The sequence below is a fragment of the Mytilus galloprovincialis genome, chromosome 8 (genome assembly GCF_965363235.1).
Source record: "Mytilus galloprovincialis chromosome 8, xbMytGall1.hap1.1, whole genome shotgun sequence".
Lineage (NCBI taxonomy): Eukaryota > Metazoa > Mollusca > Bivalvia > Mytilida > Mytilidae > Mytilus > Mytilus galloprovincialis.
The window spans coordinates 86,641,899-86,664,691 of NC_134845.1; the positions used below are offsets into that span (position 1 = coordinate 86,641,899).

The 22,793-nt window shown below is 32.5% G+C and overlaps 1 protein-coding gene across 1 annotated transcript; it reads left to right on the top strand.

The window, feature by feature from the left end:
• Positions 1–1,094: 1,094 nt before the first annotated feature.
• Positions 1,095–20,575, top strand: LOC143043634 (uncharacterized). The gene is made up of 10 exons (XM_076215848.1): positions 1,095–1,208; positions 1,779–1,858; positions 3,460–3,531; positions 4,472–4,589; positions 10,784–10,884; positions 12,612–12,683; positions 15,471–15,699; positions 16,992–17,126; positions 19,277–19,428; positions 20,355–20,575. The coding sequence occupies exons 1-10, from the start codon at positions 1,118–1,120 to the stop codon at positions 20,547–20,549; spliced, it is 1,245 nt and encodes a 414-aa protein (XP_076071963.1). The 5' UTR covers positions 1,095–1,117; the 3' UTR covers positions 20,550–20,575.
• Positions 20,576–22,793: the final 2,218 nt, after the last annotated feature.

Here is a 22,793-nt window from a genome sequence, read left to right on the forward strand (position 1 = left end):
TTACTTTATTTCTACATACGAACAGGAACAATGTCTTTTGTTATCTTTATTATAGATGTTCAAAATCTTCCAGAACACAATAGTTCACCTCTAGTCCGCTAATACGGGATTCGTGTTGGTTTTGCTTCAGTTTTTTTTAATTCTTGTGTTGTGTTTTTTTTCTGTTAAAACTATCTTTGTGGCCGTAAGAGTCTTGTCCATCCTGGCCCTGAAAGTTCATGCTTTCATTTAAATATTTCATATCCTGACAAGTTTAGACTAATAGAATGTCAAACTCGACAATGGAAGTATTTCATACTCATTTTTCTCGTTGACAAAGCTAGCAGTACTACAACTGGTCGTTCGAACTTTTTATGCTATTACATAACGATATTTGCATACAAGTCTTTTGAGTAAAATATCGATTTGTGTATTTATAAAAACAATGATCCGTGATAAAATTCCTATCATTTTTAATCTAAAAATTTAGATAAATACAGCTAAAACAATACCACAGTCTAATTGTCTTCTTTGAATATATGAATATATCAAATTCGGAATCGTTATTCCTCAACAACTATAGTGTTTATTGTTATAAACATGGTAATAAAAATCTCGTTAAGGAAAACAACAATAGAAATAAACGCTGATTTTTCAATACGAAAAAGAGAAAAATGTAAGATATGCCTAATGAGGCACCAATACAACAACACACTAAAACAAAATAGGATCAAGAACCCTGATTTTAATTACCAAATACCGTATCGTATATTGGGTAATTTTAGCGGGTGAAAAATTTCGCGATTTCGATTGAATAAGGTATACAAAATATTTTGGCGGATTAAAAATTTTTATCCATTCCTTTGCATGTGAACTTTCGAATTGGAGGAATTTATTTTGGCGATTTTGTTATGTCCGCGAAAATAAGCGCAAATTTACACCCCGCAAAAATAACCCGCTACACGGTAGTAATTAAAATAATCAAAATGTATATAATTTGGTTTCTTTTGAAATATGGTTTGTCTCAATCCACACTATATTTCAAGCATATGAACAAATGTGTGTTAAGAAAGATAACGAGCAGAAGTTTCCATATATAATATTCACAAATGATAGTGAACTTTAGGTCGACCTATGCATGTATGATAAGGGCATTACAATAGATATCGTTATAATGAAACAGATCATTTCCGTTTGTGTTGTAATATTATGTTTCTGCAAGACTGTAGGTATGTATGTAGACATTTAACGCGCTGATATTTTGTTAACATAAGACTTTTTACGTGCCCATAACCCGCAAAAAGTAAAATCCCAAAAATACTGAACTCGTAAAACGGAAAGTCCCTAATCAAATGGCAAAATCAAATGATAAAAAACACTAAAACGAAAGGACAACAACTGTCGTATTCCTGACTTGGTACAGGCATTTTCAAATGTAGAAAGTTATGCTGTTGCCAAATAACGTAGCATTACAGAGCAATATTTAGGAACTTAAACTATTATATACTAGTACCAACCCCTGAGAAGACGGTATGTAAGGTAACAAGTTAGAATTCAATTAAAAAGGAGAATACAGCATATTTTGTATAATGTCCATTTCCTGTCAAATTTTACTTTTATTTCCACTCTAGTGCAGATTTCTGACATTTCTGTTCAAATTAGCAAATATTTCATTTTAAAGTTTTGTTTCGCCTTCTGCATGATTGCAGTGATCTACAAAATAACAAGGTAAATACACTTTTTAATGTAAGAGTCCGGTTTGTAAAACAATATTGTGAATCATATCGTATATATTTTAGAATCTGTGAAGTGTTTAGATTGTCAAAATGTAGCACAGCCTTATGACTGTACAACAGTGACAGAATGTGGTCGACATGAGGTATATAATGTATATCTATATAGTTAAGGCAATCTAAAAGGTTGGTTAATTTTTTATTTTGTCTTTGCATGGTATTTGTTTCTATGAACAAATTAAGCATAATATTGTTTCTTCATCTCACATTGAAAAAACTGATACATATTAAAGTAATCGTTCTGAATATGACAAAGTTTTGTATAGATTGAACAATGATTGGACAAGATAGATTATATGTAGGACTCTATAGTGGATTCCAGAACTATGGCAAATTCCTAACCTAGGGTTAGTATGACGTCACAAACGTTAAATAAATCACAAATCTATTGCAGTATTTTTTGTTTTCTCCAAATTTGTTGCAGATTTGAATATTACGTTATTTTCCGTCACAATTAGGTAATGTAATGTAACATCGAAGCCGCCGCTAACAATGACGGTTTTTTTTAGAAAAAAAGAAAATAAAAGATTAGTTGTTAAAATAAATGAATTACAATTCAGAACTGTGTTTGTTTCTGTCTTCTCGAGTTCCTGGAGTTGTCCTCAATTTGATTGTATGAAATTTAACTGTATAATTTGGTTTGCTTAATGCTAATTCAAAGTTCAGTTTTTAAACGCCACGGTCTCTTTAATTTTCTTTTAGATGTAATATTACAATTTTTGTAGTCAGTTTTATAACACTGTACATGTACTAATGTAGCAAATAATGTTTTTGGAAACAAACAAACAATTATGTCATAGATTTCTGATACATATTGACATTATTTCCGGCTGCATTTATGTAAAAAAACTGTTTGGGGAAATGCGTTTTTTTTTTTTTAGAGAAAGCCACATATTTGAGGCAAGTCATTGTATATCACAGGACTTAAATCGTCATCAGTCAAAAAAGATTTCTATAAACTCTAAAATGAATATTTGGTAAAAAATTAATTTTCAGGTTGTTATAAGACTTGGTTAATTTAATGGTCAAACATGTACCAAACACATGCAGAGTAGGAAATGCTTTTACTTCCGGGACACACTACTTTAACCATACATTCGGTGTTAATTTCACAATGGTTGTAAATATGCTTCCTAGTCTTACTACTAATCCGTTTTTCTTATTACTTGCTTTCACTTACAAACAGCTTTTTCGCTATCCTTGAACATTTCAACTTGTTTCCAGCAATTTTGACATAACTGGTTAGATATAAACTGACTGCTCCGCCATTTACGGCAAATCTGTTTAGGATAACATGGATAAGGCATCTGCAATAAATCTGGAATCCACCATATATCTGAGTCCTACATATATCAGCGTGTGTATATTTAGTCTATAACCCTCTAATTAAATGAATTAATCATTGAGATGACATCCAGAAATATGAATATATAGGCGACCATGTGAAAGGTCAGTTTCATTTCATGTTGTAGGTTTAAAAAAATGTTAATCATCGTTTATTCCTATTAAGGAATCAATCAGTACATTATTTTGACCAAATTGATCAATACTGGCTGCAAAAATGGAATCATTGTTTCACTTGTTCACTTTAATTTAAGATTGTACAATTATTTTTATTTTTTTTAATTTCTTTTAGATTTTGCCCTTGAAGCAAACATCAATCAATGAAATGTTTTCCTTTTCACAGGAATGTTATACGAAAAAAGAGATAACAGATGATGGAAACATTTATTATAATGTCGGCTGTAAGGATGAACAGGTAAGTATGTGCCTATCCCAAGTCAGGTACCTGTAATTCAGTCGTCGTTTGTTTATGTGTTACATATTTGTTTTTCGTTAATTTTTTTTCATATAAATAAGGCCGTTAATTTTTCGTTTTAATTGTTTTACACTGTCATTTCGGGGCCTTTCATAGCTGGCTATGCGGTGTGGGCTTTGCACATTGTTAAAGGCCGTACGGTGACCTATAGCTTACATTTTCTTTGTCATTTTGGTCTCTTGTGGAGATTTGTCTCATTGGCAATCATACCCCATCTTCTTTTTTAAAAGAACTACTACTGAATAAGTCCCTTTAGATGTATATGACACCTTACAATTCATTTATTTTTGACTCAAAGACAAGCCGTATGGATGTCATTAAACGTGATGGTCCCCAACATAAAATTTTTTACCTACGTTTATTTATGATCCGGACAAACGTTTCCATTCTGTGTTTATTTTATTAATGTATCAATATCTAATATATCGTTTCAACATTTTCTTTCTAAAACCATATTGAATCATATGAAATTGGGTTCGAACCGAATTTTACACGATCCATGTTTCTGTTTAATTTGACATCAGTACATGCCCACGATAAGTTTTTTTCTTCTTCGTACGTTTGTTTTTTTGCAATGAACTCTTCATTTGTTGACATTTACAGTAACGTTTTGTGTATATCAAAATATATTTAGCTATGTTATAATATCAAATCATAGAAATACAATTTATTTAATCTCTAAAACAGTAATATTTCAGCTACTAAGTTTCCTTAATAGATGAAATCTCTGTACTGTAACGTAACGTTATATATTTTCTAAAATAGGTTGGGATTCGTTTTGTATCAAAAATTTGCAATTTCATCTGTTTTGCCTGTCATTTCTCTTGACCGAGAACACAAAACGAAAACAAGAATATAGATACATTTTTTTTATCATTAGGCATGTCGCGCCATGACACCGTTTGGAAAAAGAGACAAGAGTAAGAGAGCTACACAAATATGCAACAAATGCTGCAATTCAGACTTGTGTAATCTACAAAGTCTCTGCGGATCTAAAGGTAACACCAAATTATTTTAGAGAGAAAGAGACAACATAAATGATATTTGTAGGGTAGTTGGTAGTTACTTACAAGAATTTCGTATTACATGATTGAAAAATATGCAAAGTCACCAAATTGTAACGGTTAGGTAAACTCAATGCCTGGACAGGCTGTAAACAACGTTTATTGTGTTTGACTTGAATTGTAATATATATTATAATAACGTCTTACATAGTAAAAGATATAGTGACATTAACAATGGATACATGCAAGAGGCGTTTGCCGTAATTTAAACTGTCTCTAAATCACTGACATACTCGGGGCTACCAGATGCAATGTCCATTAGCTGTGATTTATATAGGCATGCTGAATAAACTAAAATAGATTTGTATCAGAAATAAGAAAAAATATTTAATTATTACAAATTACGTTAACTCTCATTGAATTTGACAGTCTTTAAACAAATAAATAAAATTAACAAGTCTGTTCACCAACGTTAGTTTTTTCGGTCACTTCATCTCAGATCATAGCAGTCAGGATTCTACTTCTACTGCCAATTTAGCTCTTGAAAACCGATAAATTTATCAACATAGCACCATTACGATCCTTATATGTCAGTTGTATTTTAAAAGACAAATGTATCTACTAGCTGATGATCATCAGTTAATGTTCTTATCTGCATTGAGTCAACTTAAAACTATTGTCTGATCGGTTGCCAGGTGGAATTTTTTAAAATTAATAAACATTTAAAAAAATTCTAATTGAATATTTTGTGGAAGGAGCAGACTTAATATTTCCAGTGGTTGAAGACTATAAACCCTAATTATCACACCAGACTTGGGGTCAATTACATTGGAATGTAATTAATTAAATTACACATTACATTGCAAAAATGGTCAATTACACTAATTACACATTACACAGTTTTTGAAATGTAGTTAATTAAATTACAATTACTTTACTAAAGTAATTAATTAAATTACACATTACATTTCATCATGAAATTTTTTAACAATATTTTACATGTTTATATAATGCATGTGTAAAATATTCATGTAAGCATAGTTTAAGCGTTGCATTTGATAATCATTTAATATAGTTATTTTAATGTTTTGTCAATTAGTCTGAATATTCTGGTCTGAAAACAGCAATTGTAAATAGTCTTTCGACAGGAGTTAATGTTGTGCAAGATATTGCTTGATCAGGACATGGAAGTTTTATGATTAGGAGATCATTATATTGATAGGAGAGGGAATTTGTTCCTATTAACTTGCCAATACATCAAGGGGTATTCTGACATCTCAGAAATGAACTCATTTGAATTAAACATAATATGAATAAAGAAATTATAAATGAATTTAAAATATTTTTTTATTTTACTTTAAAAATATTAAAAAGTGTGCTTGTCACAATATTGAAAATAATTTTTAGTACGTATACAACGTATATAATGTCTAAATATTAGCAATATTAGATAAAATATCTGTAATAGTGGCATTGCCCCTGGACATTTTAATCTGATTAATTGCTGTTTGTTTTTACAGCTGTTAATTTTTATTTCTATAATCCTTTTGTGTATACTAATTTGACAAAATGATTGTATGCAGTGATTTTAAATTCTGAATGAACTGTCTCAGAATGATGTTTCACAGTGACACATTTTATTGTTTTTGTTTAACAAGGTGTTTATTACTTATCAATCTATTTAATTAAAGATCCTTCTTAAAAACTGAACAACCCTTATATATGGTTATCACATTTTTTAAATTATAAGACTATTAAAAAAAATATCTGTAGGTCAAATAAATGATATAAAAACTTCAGAATAAATTACAGACTTCATATATTAAAAAAGCATTGATATTAATATTTGAAAAATATATATAATTTTACAATTTATATTATTAAACACAAATCCTTAACTGTAACACCATAAAAGTACATGTAATTGGAATGTAATTCAAAAGTAATTGAGCATTACATGCTTTTTCAATGTAATTAATTAAGTTACCATTACATGTAATTAAAAAAATGCTCAATTACACATTACATTCAATTACATGGAAAATTGTAATGCATTACACTTAATTACCATTACATTTTTATTTACCCCATCCCTGTATCACACACAAAAAATTATGTTTTTTTTTTTGAAGATATGCATTTTAAAATCCAACTTTAAGACTGTCGTCAAATACTTTTAGTAAAAATTAGATATTCGAACACACCTACTCTGTTTTTGTGATTCATTAGAAAGGTATTTCACTTGCCCCATATATTTCATCTTTAAGTACTATGAATTTCTTATGTTATAAAGTCCACCTGTAGCTTTGATATATAAAATGATAGAATCTGAAGCGAAATGATGTAGCAAATACTCTTGCTTTATACGTTTTCAGTATAAAATATTCAACACAAACACGCCCTAACATTAAAAGGTACACTCGATTTTCTCTTTTCGATACAATTGTTACCCATTTTTGGGATTTTTTTCTTGAGTCACATAATGGAAGGACAGACACGAAAATTACTGAACTAATAGATTTATATGGTCTTCGTCCGTGGTATTGTTTTTTAAAGGTTATGCATTTTCTACATCCAACTTGATATCGTCGACTTGATATCTAATTGTTCTGCTTAACTTTGTAATAGATAAATTGAAAACTTATGTTTATAGTGTTTTTTTAAATAAAATACTTCATAATTGAACAGAAAATTGTCATTTTATTTGTTTCTATTAACTGATTGCCCATGATATTGACTTCTAACGGGTAGAGTTTGGTCACAATAAAATTGAGAAAGGAAATGGGGAATGTGTCAAAGCGACAACAACCCGACCATAGAGCAGACAACAGTCGAAGGCCAACAATGGGTCTTCAATGTAGCGAGAAACTCCCGCACCCGTAGGCCACCTTCAGCTGGACCCTTCAAAAATATGTATACTAGTACAGTGATAATGGACGTCATACTAAACTCCAAAATATACACAAGAAACTAATAAAAAATCATACAAGACTAACAAAGGCCAGAGGCTCCTGACTTTGGACAGGCGCAATATTGCGGCGGGGTTAAACATGTTTATGAGATCTCAACCCTCCCCTATAATTTTAGCCAATGTAGAAAAGTGAACGCATAACAATACACACATTAAAATTCAGTTCAAAAGAAGTCCGAGTCCGATGTCAGAAGATGTAACAAAAGAAAATAAATAAAATGACAATAATACATAAATAACAACAGACTACTAGCAGTTAACTGACATGTCAGCTCCAGACCTCAATTAAACTGATTGAACGATTATGTCTTCATTATATGAAAATCAGGCACAATCCCTCCCGTTAGGGGTTTAGTATCATACTATCATAAAATATATGAGATGAACATAACCCGTGTCATGCCAACAACTAATTTTTTTTAAAATAAATGTGTTTAGTTCCGATGCAAAGACCCTATAAGTAAATCAATATTAAAGCAAAAATATGCAATCTTTAATGACCTGAAAACAGTATCGTAACTATCTCCCTTCTTAATAAATCTGTTTAAAGGTTTTGTAAGCTTTCGAGGTGAATACTGACATTTTTGTGCTTTGTAAAGAATATTACCATAAAAGATTCGATGTGAAATACCTGAACGTATAAGATGTCTGCATGTTGAGTTATTTTTACGAATTATTTCCTTATACCGATGATTAAATTTAGTAAATGTTTTGTCTTGTTTGTGATATCAAAAACTAAATAATTTTTCAGTAATACATAAATTTCTCTCGCTAAAATCTAATACGTTGTTACATACACGAGCGAATCGTACAAGTTGAGATATATACACACCATAAGATGGTGACAAGGGAACGTCACCATCACAAGTCGATTTGTAATTGCTGACATAGCAACGCATACTGAACCGTCCTTGCCTTTAATAGTGCAACAACACATAATTACCAATTCACGCATTTTGATTCTTCGTGTATCTGAACGACATCGCCTGCTTTAATCTTCTGAATGTCGACTCCAGCTCTTTGGTAATATTCTCGCGACAACGTAAGGTTTTCTCCTTTCCATCTTGTCCATAAGTACTCAATCAATTGTCTCTGTCGTACTATTTGATAGTACAATCTCCATTGTTTCAATTTTGTCATCGTTCTACGACACTGTTGTACATACGCTAGACGTTACATTGTTTCCACTCGATGTCGACCAATCTTCATTGCTGTTTAACCATTCAGGTCCACTAAATTTATTCTGTTGCAGTTCTTCAGATGTTATACCACGTGTAAGCAGATCTGCAGGATTGTCCTTCGTAGGGCAGTATCTCAATAAATTATTTCCACACAAACTTTTTATTTCTTCAATTCTACCTTTGATAAATTGTCTCTGTGGTTTAACGGATGTAAGCCAATTAAGTCCGTATTGACTGTCACTCCAAACATTTATTTTACTGAATGTTTTGGAATAGTTGTTGCAGATATGATCAGCAAGTCTTGCTCCATTACAGCTCCAAAGTGATCTACTTTGGTAAAGTTATAGTCTTGATTATTTGCCATCATTATTTTGGTTTTTCGATCATACATGCTGTATGCGCATTCGCCGTAAACACGTATTAATGCACCGGTAAATATATGTAAAGTTGGTAAATTTGTGTTTTTCTCGCTTGTGTTGTAGTACTTCGATTATTATTTTGTCCCACTACATGGACAAATTTAGCTTCCAAAGTCATTACATAAGAATTTTCGCTTTTACAGTTACTGGGCTTAATAATCCTAACGGATCCAAAATCTTGGATGATTGTCGTAAAATATATCGTTTTGTCAATTTTCCCTTTTCATGTCTTTCGAACGTGTTACTTTGATAAAATAATTGGGGATTTTGTGGTAGATGCTAGTATATGTTGCGCTCATTGACGATCTGTATTTGATGTGAAGAACTGCATGAAGATGTGGAGTTGATAAAAAATAAATTTGCTGTACTTACGTTCTGATTAGTTTCTTTTGATTTTTTTTTCTGTTTTGAGCTTGATGAATTGCGCACCTTTGAATATATCTAACACATACCGATCTCAGTCTTGTATCTCTGCTTCCATGTTTTCCTCTGTTATCTCCTCTAGAATTTCACTATCAAGTTGCGAAAGTATATTTTCTTCTTTTTCAAGGTATCATATAAGCTGTCGATTTCGTCGCGTTGTGTTGTGGTTTTCTCTAACTCTTATATCTTAGAAATTAATCTTTGATGGCCCCCTCTAATGGCCTTCTTTTTTCGTCATTACATTCTCTGGTCAAGGCACCAAAGTGACGGATGGGTAAACTCAATGTTTGAACAGGCAGTAAACAACGTCTCTTTCGTTTGACCTTGTAATCTCAACTCAATATAAAAACGTATTACATATACTAGAACAACGGTTACAAGAGATATGGTTAACGTTAACAATGGATAAATGCAAACAACGTTACATGTAGCGTTAACGTTTGACGTACGTTAAGCTGTCTCTAAATTACCGACACAAATAAATTATTATTATTTGCATTTTTGTAAATATAGTCAATGCAATTTAAGCTCTCTTTGCGGATAAACAATTAATTGACACTTTTATGATGAAATATCGTGAATAATTATTATAGAATGGACAGTTGATATGCACTTCTATTTTATTCAAAGGTAAAAATATAAGGCTATGTGGCATATTTTTAATATTTATATGCTCCGGACTTGTTAAGAGTTTAAACTTATACTAACATTCTGTACTACCCTTACCTTTACTTGTTGCCTACTTCAGAATTCATTTTTCACCGCAAAAGTATGTTTTTATACTGGTAATAGTCCCAACTTTATGTCTCTATGAGATGAAGTTTAAAGATTGTATCTGGGAACCACTATGTGAACAAAAGTAATTATCTATGAATGTAATATATCTCCCCAAAAGAGGCGTGGTTTGAGAAACAACGCATTTGCAAAGTGCATAATACATATATGTGCTGACATACCTAATAACAATCTGTTTAAAGATATCACAATTGAAATGTTATAAATCTTTGTTTCCGAATGTTAACCACTAGTATAGCCATACACACATATACTGCACAGTATTGCTTAATTCGGGGAATGAAGCCAAATCAAATATTAGTCTCTTATTGGCGCAATCAAAAGTATAAAATTGATAAAGACAACAAAAAAAATCAAATAACATATTGCTTAGCGTTAAAGCTTTACCTGGTCTTTTAGATTTAGTACTTGGGAGTGGCGAAACAATTTGTTTTGCTTGTAACCATGGAATCACAGCTTCTCAGACATGCAACAAGATAACGCTTTGTCCACAAGATCAGGTACAGTATGAAATAATCATCATTCACTGACACAAATTAGTTATCAAAGGTACAAGATTGATAATTTGATACGCCAGATACGCGTTTCGTCTACATAAGACTCATCAGATTAAAAAAAGTTACAAAGCCAAAAAAGTATAAAGTTGAAGAGTATTGGTGACCCTAAATTCGAAAAAGTTGCGCTAAATATGGCTATTTTATCTATGGCTGGAAATAGAAAATGCTTAGTATTTCGAATAATTTATACTTTGAAAACAGTAAATTTTGAAAATGACCATATAATTGAGATTCATTTTAACACCGAGGTGCTGATTAATAGTTTGCTGATACCCTCCGGGACGAAACGTCCACTAGCAGTGGCATCGACCCAACAGTTACGTTTAGATCAAATTAGTAAGAACATCTGGAAATTCAATCATTATAATACTGAGAAAATATGTATAAACTCAAAAGTCCTTCATTTCATTTTAAAATATACACAAAGCCTCGGTCACACCTTACCGGATAGCACGAACGGATGCCTAACGGATGAAAATTAAATTATCCGTTGACAAAATTGTTATCCGTTGGGAGTCCGTTTTGTACTGAACAAATAAAACGGGTGCGTAACGAATGCATAACGGACACAAACCGGATATGCACCGTTCGAAAAACAGAAACGTACCGGACAGAACGGATGCCGAGCGTACATCCAACGGACGAGTACCGCAAACAACAGACACATAACGGAAGCGTACCGGATACAACGCATGAACAAGATATACGGAAAAATTAAAGGCGACAGTACATGTAAATCTCATAAAGGTTCAAAATGTTTCTATGTAACTGGTTTTTGGTTTGTTCTTCCAAATGCCGCCAAAGGGAAGTGCCTGTCCTGAATAAGAGCAACTTGATATTGGTCACGTGTCCTTACTCTAAGATCGATTATGAATAATAAGAATTCATGAACCTCAAGAAATCTGACATACCAATAATTGGCATTTCTGATGCGAAATTTTCAATTGACATTTATCCGTTTCAGATCCGTTCATCGTTCGTCTTACCCGTTAAACGTCCGGAAGAAGTTCGTTTCACATTCGTTCAACATCCGTTTTACCCGTTAAACGTCCGGTAGAAATCTGTTGTTGAATTTATCTACCAGACCTCCAACGAATGTATAATGGACACGTGCAGGATACAAAACGGAAACGAAACGGACGAGTACCGTACAAAACGGATACCTACCTGACATTCAACGGACATTTCATCCGTTAAACGTCCGTTCAAAGTTTTGAACTTGCACAACATTTTTCACCGGACAGAACGGACGTCGACGGATAAAACGTACGCTAAATGGACATGCAACGGATATAGACGGACGTCTAACGGATAAGAACGGACGTCTAACGGACATGAACAGATTGAAAAAGGTTATCCGTTAGTTATCCGTTCAAGATATTCGTTAAGGTGTGACCGAGGCTTAAACGTTTAAAATAAAAAGGAAATCGAAAACAAAAACACAAACATCAAAAACATTTCTTATATAAAGATAACATTTAATTAAACTTTACAATAAATCTTGAACCTCTGTTAATAAACTCAAGTGAATGTGATATTGTTGGATAGTCATTGAATTAATGCAATGTGCTGTTGATAAATTACATGAATATTTTTGTAATATTTTTCTTGTATTTAAGTTTAAACAAAGAGTAAGAAATGTATATGATTGTGTTTTATTTATAAATCAGCTTTGTCAAATTGTTGAAACAGCCAACATTCTTGGACAGACTAGATATACCAGTGGTTGCGCTCATAAATCGGTTAGTAGTACATTTTTATTCTTGTATACAATATTCATTTAAGATATTTTAGATAACATGGAGAATGGTGGTGAATAATAGAGATGTCAGATAAACGTCAATTTGACAGCATAACAACAAACAAACCCAGAAAAAAACCCAACATAAAACACATTAGATGTCATCATACAGTTTTTGATAAGATTGTAATTACAATACGCAAAGCTTTGAATCGTCACGAGTCTAGAATAGCGGAGTAGTAAAATTGTTTTTACAAAAACAATCAAGCTCTTAAACAAAAAATCACAAAAATACCAAACGCCAAGGAAAATTCAAGTCGGAAAGTCAATAATCAAATGGCAAAATCAAAAGCTCAATCGCATCAAACGATGGATAACAACTATCATATTCCTGACTTGGTATATGCATTTTCTTATATAAGATAACATTTCACGCGACTCTCCTTAAAGTAGAGGTGTATGATTACAAAGGGATATGGAAACTTGTATCCGTGTAAACAATCTTCGAAAGAGAGGAGAAAGATACCAATAAGATTTTAGAACGTATTAACACAACACTCCCCTATAGTGTGCCGTACAATCAAAAAGATCTTAGAACGTATTAACACGACACTCCCCTATAGTGTGCCGTACAATCAAAAAGATCTAACACGACACTCCCCTATAGTGTGACGTGCAATCAAAAAGATCTTAGAACGTATTAACACGACACTCCCATATAGTGTGCCGTAAAATCAAAAAGATCTTAGAACGCATTAACACGACACTCCCCTATAGTGTGCCGTACAATCAAAAAGATTTTAAAACGTATTAACACGACACTTCCCTATAGTGTGCCGTACAATCAAAAAGATCTTAGAACGTATTAACACGACACTTCCCTATAGTGTGACGTACAATCAAAAAGATCTTAGAACGTATTAACACGACACTCCCCTATAGTGTGCCGTACAATCAAAAAGATCTTAGAACGTATTAACACGACACTTCCCTATAGTGTGCCGTACAATCAAAAAGATCTTAGAACGTATTAACACGACACTTCCCTATAGTGTGCCGTACAATCAAAAAGATCTTAGAACGTATTAACACGACACTTCCCTATAGTGTGACGTACAATCAAAAAGATCTTAGAACGTATTAACACGACACTCCCCTATAGTGTGCGTGCCGTACAATCAAAAAGATCTTAGAACGTATTAACACGACACTTCCTTATAGTGTGACGTACAATCAAAAAGATCTTAGAACGTATTAACACAACACTTCCCTATAGTGTGACGTATAATCAAAAAGATCTAAGAACGTATTAACACGACACTCCCCTATAGTGTGCCGTACAATCTAAAAGATCTTAGAACGTATTAACACGACACTTCCCTATAGTGTGACGTATAATAAAAAAGATCTTAGAACGTATTAACACGACACTCCCCTATAGTGTGCCGTACAATCAAAAAGATCTTAGAACGTATTAACACGACACTTCCCGATAGTGTGACGTACAATCAAAAAGATCTTAGAATGTATTAACGCGACACTCCCCTATAGTGTGCCGTACAATCAAAAAGATCTTAGAACGTATTAACACGACACTTCCCTATAGTGTGACGTTCAATCAAAAAGAACTTAAAACGTATTAACACGACACTCCCCTATAGTGTGCCGTACAATGTCAGCGTAATATTAAATTGTGTAGACGCAACCCTCCATAAAGATCTAAGAACGTATTAACACGACACTTCCCTATAGTGTGTCGTAAAATGTCAACGTAATATTAAATTGTGTAGACGCAACCCTCCATAAAGATCTGAGAACGTATTAACACGACACTTCCCTATAGTGTGCCGTACAATGTCAACGTAATATTAAATTGTATAGACGCCACCCTCCATAAAGATCTAAGAACGTATTAACACGACACTCCCCCATAGTGTGCCGTACAATGTCAACGTAATATTAAATTGTGTAGACGCAACCCTCCATAAAGATCTGAGAATGTATTAACACGACACTCCCCTATAGTGTGCCGTACAATGTCAATGTAATATTAAATTGTGTAGACGCAACCCTCCTTAAAGATCTAAGAACGTATTAACACGACACTCCCCTATAGTGTGCCGTACAATGTCAACGTAATATTAAATTGTGTAGACACAACCCTCCATAAACATCTTAGAACGAATTAACACGACACTCTCCTATAGTGTGCCGTACAATTTCAACGTAATATTAAATTGTGTAGACGCAACCCTCCATAAAGATCTTAGAACGTATTAACACGACACTCCCCTATAGTGTGCCGTACAATGTCAACGTAATATTAAATTGTGTAGACGCAACCCTCCATAAAGATCTTAGAACGTATGAACACGACACTCCCCTATAGTGTGCCGTAAAATGTCAACGTAATATTAAATTGTGTAGACGCAACCCTCCATAAAAGAGAGGAGTACGGTACCAAAGGAATTGTAAATCGGATAAACGCAACACTCCCATATTGACAAAGGATACCATAGTAACATTAGAATGTGTTAACCAGAGCCACACATATCTGTTGCATAATTAACTCATTTGGATTCACTTTACATACTCTAATCTTAACAAGCCGTTTACACACAATTGAATTATAGATTAGAAATCAATTTTCTGGCACCAAAACGAATAATTATTTTGAAATCATGAAGTGCTATGAGAAATTTTGGTATTGTTCAGAAAACCAGATATTTTAACTTATTTGTGTATTGTGAAGGTGATATTTATAAGTTTTAATTACTTGCATTTATAGCAATGTAACAGTTTGAGTGATAATTCAAACGACTGTACTGGAACGAGGTGTTGTAGTCAACAATTGTGCAATACAAAGTGTGATAATACTGCAGGCCATACAACTACTATGCCAATTCAAACACATGCATCTCGAACTACACCATTTACTTCAACTATGTCAACTACGACAAGTATTCCAGTGACAACACTCCAAGAAAAGCATACCACGCAACGGCACATTACAAATAGCAAGTATTGATTATGGAGCTGTGTGTCTCCCATTCTCTCCAGTTGTTATATATTTAAAAAAGCACACAAGATTTCATATCAAGTTGAATAAAATAATGTTAGATATTCTTTTCATACATGAAAGATCCTATAATTTTGATTGGCCGAGGCTAACCTAAAGTTATATTTCCCTTCCGAATGAAATATAATTATATAAGGGTGATCATCTCAATGAGATTGATTTTCTCGCTTGAGCCGGGACGGCGAAAGCGAGAAAGGCAATCGAGTTGAGATGAACAATGATAATCTTTTTATCGCTATTTTACCTATGACGACGTTATCAATTTTATGTCAATTTCGCTAGCAACGCCACGTGCATGCTTAGTTTCTAGCGATAATTTCCCATCTCAAGCGAGTAACATGATATGAAAATTATCACAAAAAAAGATCAAAGGAAAAATGCACAAAATAGAGATAACAAATATTACTGCACGTTCTCTTTGTGGTATCGTTGAAAAAACTGTATATATAACAAATTTCATTCAATAAAATTACTTCGTTATAACATAGAAGTTATTAACATATTAAAGATTGACTTCGCCTATATGTTTGTAAAAGTATTGAATATGCACAATGTTCTTTTCGAGGCTTTCATACTTAAATAATTAACAATAGAAGCATTTGATTCTTTTAATTATAATGCAGCATTACATAACAATTTAGTTCGTTAACCAGACTTTACCCATCAAATCCATGGATGAAATGTTTTAACTAAGGAGAAAGGCACCATATTGAATTGCTTTGAAAAACAGTATAAAGTAGCAGTTCTTTTCAGACATTTTTCCTGTTTGAAATTCGCAGTACTGTTCAGACATGTTCCTGCTTTCAATTGCTGTAAGATTTAAACATATTGCTTGCAGACAATCCAGTACTGTTAAAGTAATCCAGTTTGTCGTTTCGTGTGTGCTTGTAAATAACGGATACTAAACGATTGAAATATAGACTAAGCAGATCTTCTTGAACTACAAATACATTGTCTGAACAACACTGAGTACATTAGTTGATATGTTTGAAGGAGAAGTAAACTTAGTGTATGATCATCACATAATAATCTAATGTTGAGTCTTTTCAGAGCTGTTCACTTATTACTCATGTTAACTCTTTACGGATTTTGATTTTTAGTCGTGTTCAAATCAATATAGTCGTTTCAGTTAAAAAGTAGAAAACTTGTTCTTATAATGAAGAGATCTTCCTCACGAAAAGCAGTTGCGTCCACAAATTGGACAAAATGAATATCATAATTTTTTTACAGCACAAACCATGAACTGTAATTTCGACGATGCAAATATATGTTCATGGCATCATGGAGGCCCTAGGTTATATATGGAATGGACCTTTTTGAGTAATCATCAGAATCCAAGCTTACCTCTGCATGACCATACTGGCAGTAAGTTATTATTTGAATATTTTTTTACATGCTTGTCAATTTTTAGCGACTAGTTAGCATCATACTCTGTGGTAAAGCATGGCTTCTAGGCATTAAAATATATCTTTGCATAAATTTAAAGAAAGATATCTGCGATATTTTAATTTCCGTCCTAATCGTAGATATATAATCCATTTAATAAATAGAATAATTAAATTTATACATGCATATCTTACTATAAATATTTATAAGGCTACTAGTAGTTAAAAAGTTATCAAAAGTACCAAGGTTATAATTTAATACGCCAGACGCCCTTCAACAAGAGCTACCCACGCTAGTTGAACCTACATATTTGAAAGAGAGGTAAAAGAAAAACCCCAAAAATATTTTTTCAAAGTCATAAATTGAAAAACAAATTGGCAAAGACATGGCAGAAAACTTAAAACGAACAGAAAACACATCATAGAAAATTCTTAAAACTTAATTTACTCTTATAAGTTCTCGCATTGAATAAACATAGTGCATTGAAAACTTGATGCAAAACTAGCAATACAAATATAAATATATAAATGAGTGACATAGATTGATTGTTTAATATTCACTAACTCTCATTCTATGGTTATCAGATTTATTATTTTTATATCCATGTTTTAATCGATTGATGAATATGCTGAATACAGTAGATGAAATGATTAAAAAATCAAATTGTAAGTAAGAAAGGTAAATAAATGATTTAATTCATTGTCATAAAAAATAAATTCTCGAGAACTCTCTTAAAAATCACTATGTTAAAATAGATGTGAGATAAAACATGTTAGAGTTCAAATTCCAATAACAAATATAAGACAAAATGACGTCCCCACTTTGAGATAATCAACTATACAAGGGTGGCCGAAACACATTAACTTCAGAACTTTTATAAACTGAGCTATTATTAACGTGAAGAATACATGTGGAGCAGGATCGTCTTACCCTTCCGGAGCACCTGCGATCACCCCGATTTTTGGTGGGGGTCGTGTTTGTAGTCTTTAGTTTTCTATGTTGTACTATTATTGTCTGTTTGTCATTTTCTTTTTTAGCCATGGCGGCGTTGTCAGTTTATTTTCGATCTATGTGGTTGGCTGTTCCGCTGGTATCTTCTGTCCCTCTCGCATACAAATTCAATGGAAAATAGTAACGTGTATATGGGAAAATTTATATCGCAGTTCGTTAAACATAATAATTTTTAAAAATGCACGTCTGTTCTTTAGAGACAACGAATGTCCCTTGTAAGACAGAAACTGATTACTCTTCTAGAGCATGTAAGGTGACACAAAGACAGACAACTTATGACCTAAAAATGAAACAAAGGAAACAGCCAAACATCAGTCTACACAAAACTACATAGAAAACTTTAAAACCCAGCAACATACACCTCTACTTAAACTTAGGTTATATTAAAGTGCTCCTGAAAAGCTAGCAGCTCTTTCTTTTATCATGCTAATTTAATGACGCTGTGTTAAACCTGTTAAAACTCTCTAGTGAGCTATTTAACAGATGATAATGCAACCCATTTTAATCTAAATCCATGTTTTATGATAGCAGAGTGTCTCATCTACAAGTAAATCATGCTTTTATAAGTTGTGATATATTTATCCTCTTCATTTCGAATTTAAGGGTCCCAAAGAGACCCAGACATATCTTCACATTTGATAAAGCGTCTACACAAGTCTAAAATTTTCCATTTCATTCGAATACCATCCTTACAGTTACGATCGGTGTGGGTTACCATACACTAGTGTTACTGAAATTGAATTATGATACTACATGTACTATGCTTCATTTCTTTATAACTTACACATTTCAAATCTAATAAGTTAATGCACATAAAAGTCTCACTATTTTTCATGAAAGCTGAAAATATTTTGTTAAAATGTATTTATATGCATTCTTTGTATTGAGCAGGCAATTGTTTTTACATAAACTTACAATGAAAGTTTCGTTCCTTTTTTACTAATAAGTAGCACTTTTAGGTTGCGTCTGTTATAGGGGAGTGTTGCTCTTGATGATTCATCGGATGTGTACTTGTGTCGTATAAGTTTATGTAAAGCTTGGATAAATCTTCGTTATTATACTAGTAGCTTTTGGAAATATTTTATAATTTATACGAAAGATGATTCTCTTGTTTGAAGGGCATGGATATTTCCTGTCTACTCAAACAAAGCTGCACCACACAGGCGGACACGCAGAACTTATCTCGCCATTATTTAGATCACATCACCAGTACTGTTTCAGTTTCTGGTATTTCATTCCGCATATGGAGATACTCTATGTGGATATAAAGGTATGTTTATTGCCAGATTCAATACGGCTTATCGCTTTTTGTCAGCCATTCTCGACACCATAGCTTTTCGTACATGTAGAAGGATTTTCACGTCATTATAAGAAAGTTCTGACGTCACAAAGGGAAAGTGAGTGCAGTATGACGTCCCTAGGTTAAGTACCTCAGATTTCCGGGTCAAGTGTCGAATATATAGCAGTTAGCTGTATTTTAACAATTTTATGCGGTAAAATATGTCAGTTAGAATTTCAGTGCGCTATAACGAATTGGCTGTAAATTATCCAGCTACAGATGATACCGGATATGTTTATTATGTCGCTTTTACAATCCCATTCCCTTTTCATAAATGTCCCTTACCAAATTAGACTTTATAGCGAGTTTTTACTATTATGAGCAACATGCATATGACGTGTGCCACATGTGGGGGTAAATTTACTTTCCCTTTTGGAGCACCTTAAAATATCCCCAGTGTGTGGTTGGATTCGTGTTGTTTAGTCTTTATTATTTTATGTTGTGTTTTGAGTACTAGTGTTTTTGTCTGTTTGCCTTTTTCTTTTTAGCAATGGCGTTGTCAGTTTATTTCGACTATGAATTTGAATGCCTCTCTTGTATCTTTCGCCTTTCTTTTAGGTTCTGAGCAGTAAAATATTTAGCTTTTAGGAATATGTTAAAAAATATTAGAACAATTAAAACCCAAAACGAGAATTTGAAATCATATTTTTACACCTTTATACTTTTGTTTGATGGGGAATCAAAACAAGTGACCAACTTAATTATTTGCACACCGAGATAATTTGCAATAGAAAAGATGAATAATATAATTGATCACTTTAGTGATCACTTTAAAACGAATATTTAAAAATAGATATTTGGAAAATGTAGATTTGATGATAACTGCATGTATCTAATTCTCTTTTATCGATCTAAAGGACAACAGTGGCCGTAGACACCATAGGTATGATCGACATGGAATGTATGCACAGACGTGGAAACTTTTCCAACATACTTTTAATTTTCAATACATGTACCATATTACAATAAGAGGAGAAGTAGTAATAGGCGACATCGCTTCTCACGGACCCATTTCTATTGACGACATTAAAGTCACAGATGGAGTATGTTAAAACCCGGAATAAATTATTTGAACTCATGTTTTTGTTTTTATTTTTCAAAAATTGTCGTGTTTGTTGTATAATCGAAAGAAGATTGTAGACATTTTTTCCAGGATTTTTTCTGTTTGTTTGTGTAGCTTTTGAAAGCATTGCGTAACACAAGTCTTGAGGTTTTTTTTAAATGAGTCCTCCCTAGATCTGAGGGTATCATAAGCAAGTTGCGAAATAGAATTTGCTGTTGAATTTGAAAGAGTTTATAGTAGTTGTGTATTTCACTTATGCTGCACTCCGATTCCTTTTCCGGGATTGGAATTATTTTTGTTTTGCGTTTTCTTTGCTTTATCAGCTTTTTCAAAAGTTTTTTTAAGGTAATGTATTTGTTTGAAATCTCGTTTGGCTTCGGGTAATTCTGAAACGTCACTCTTTCAGAATTCAGATCTGTCTGGTGTAGTGTAAGTAGTTCCATTTGTGTAATTGTGGAAACTCTGATATGAAAACCCATTTTTTTAGTAAAACAATATATGCAGGAAGTGTAAAACATTGTTTTTTCAACGATTTTTAAATTGAAAATATAAGTTATAAGTTGCAACTAGTGAAAACAATCTAATTGTTGCGAGAACTCTTCTTCGCATTTAATATCAATGTATACAACTGAATTAAATATTAAGCTAATATAAGCTGACTCGAATCACTAATGTACATCACTCATCAGCAACATTAGTTATAGGGATTATTTAGCCAAAATGTTTAGTGGCAAAATATTATAGCCAATTGTAAGGCTGTCGGTGGGAAACCGTAAAACAAAACTTATTGCTCTTCGTAATCATTTTATTCAAGATGTACTGTAAAAACATATCGTAACTATATGTAAAAGCACACATTAAAATACTACTCCTAAACAAAAAATCTTTACTAAAAATGCATGGTTGAATATACATGCAGATTTCATATCATTAAACGAAAAAAAAAAAAAAATTAGGATAGAAAAGTATCGATGAATTCAAATATAGATGTAGTCCATATGTTTTAAAGATTTACACACAAATATATTTTTAATGCTAATGAAAAATGTACGATCAAAGGCCGTTGTTGTCCGACCTAAGATAAACCTTAGTTTAAATCGGAAATCAGAAGAGAATTCCGAATCCGAAATCGTTTTTCCCAGACAAGGAACCAACCATGCACTTATTAAGTAAGAATTCCAGCGAAACAAAGTTAAAAATAACAAAAACGTCGCCAGGATACAGTTTTTCTTACTTGCTTATGATAAAATTGAGAATGGAAATGGGGAATGTGTCAAAGAGACAACAACCGTATGAACCTGTTGACTAAATATCGAAAACTGATTCACAGGCTTATTTGTCTCTTATTAAAAAATCTGTAAAGAGAACAAATCATATTTATAAAATTCCATCGCATTTTGATACTACGTTAAACGAATTGATATACAATGCTAAATACAAAGCATAAATTACTTAAGTCGTATTTGACTCAACTTTCGGTTCCTCAGTGCTCTCCAACTTTATATTATTTTTGGCTTTCTAATTTTTTTTATCTTTTATCATGGTATCAATGATGAGTTAGTTGCGTCATATTTTGCACAAGTTTTTGGAATTTCGGGTACTCAATGCTTTTTAAATTTACACTTGTTTGGCATTTTAACTTTCTTGATTTGAACATCACTGAAGAGTCTTATTGATACCTGTCACTCGTATAACAGTCGCATCAATGCCATCATTTTGACATATTGATATATTGTAAACTCTTTCTGTTAACAGACTTATATTTGATTTCTTCTATAGATTATTGTTTTAACAAATAAATAATAAAATCAACAGTTGTATCAACATCATCAATATATCATAACATAAAAACACAACATTGGACAGCACTTCAGGTCTTAACATCACGAATATTACAAACCAGACAAACACTAGATAATTTACTACAAAATATTTGTCGGGTTCATCGCATAGTACTGACCTCACAATGAAACCAGTAATATGTATCACCAGAAACTTGTTGAATACCCTGTAACAGTTACGTTGATTTTACCTAAAATCGTGATGACATCTTTTATAAAAGCAGTAGTGATTAATGATACGTATTTTTTTTTTATGTCTATCATTATAAAAATAAGGAGATATTGTATAATTGCCAATGAAACAAATAATCAAACGAAATGTATGTAAGCAATTACAGGCAACTGGATGAGAAAAATATCATACCATACCCTCGTCTATGAAATACATTGTT

Coding starts and splice junctions, on each gene's coding strand:
- LOC143043634 (XM_076215848.1), top strand. CDS start 1,118: ATGTATGATAAGGGCATTACAATAGATATCGTTATAATGAAACAGATC. Junction 12,684..15,470: donor GTGGTTGCGCTCATAAATCG/GTTAGTAGTACA, acceptor TTGCATTTATAG/CAATGTAACAGTTTGAGTGA. Junction 17,127..19,276: donor TCTGCATGACCATACTGGCA/GTAAGTTATTAT, acceptor TCTTGTTTGAAG/GGCATGGATATTTCCTGTCT.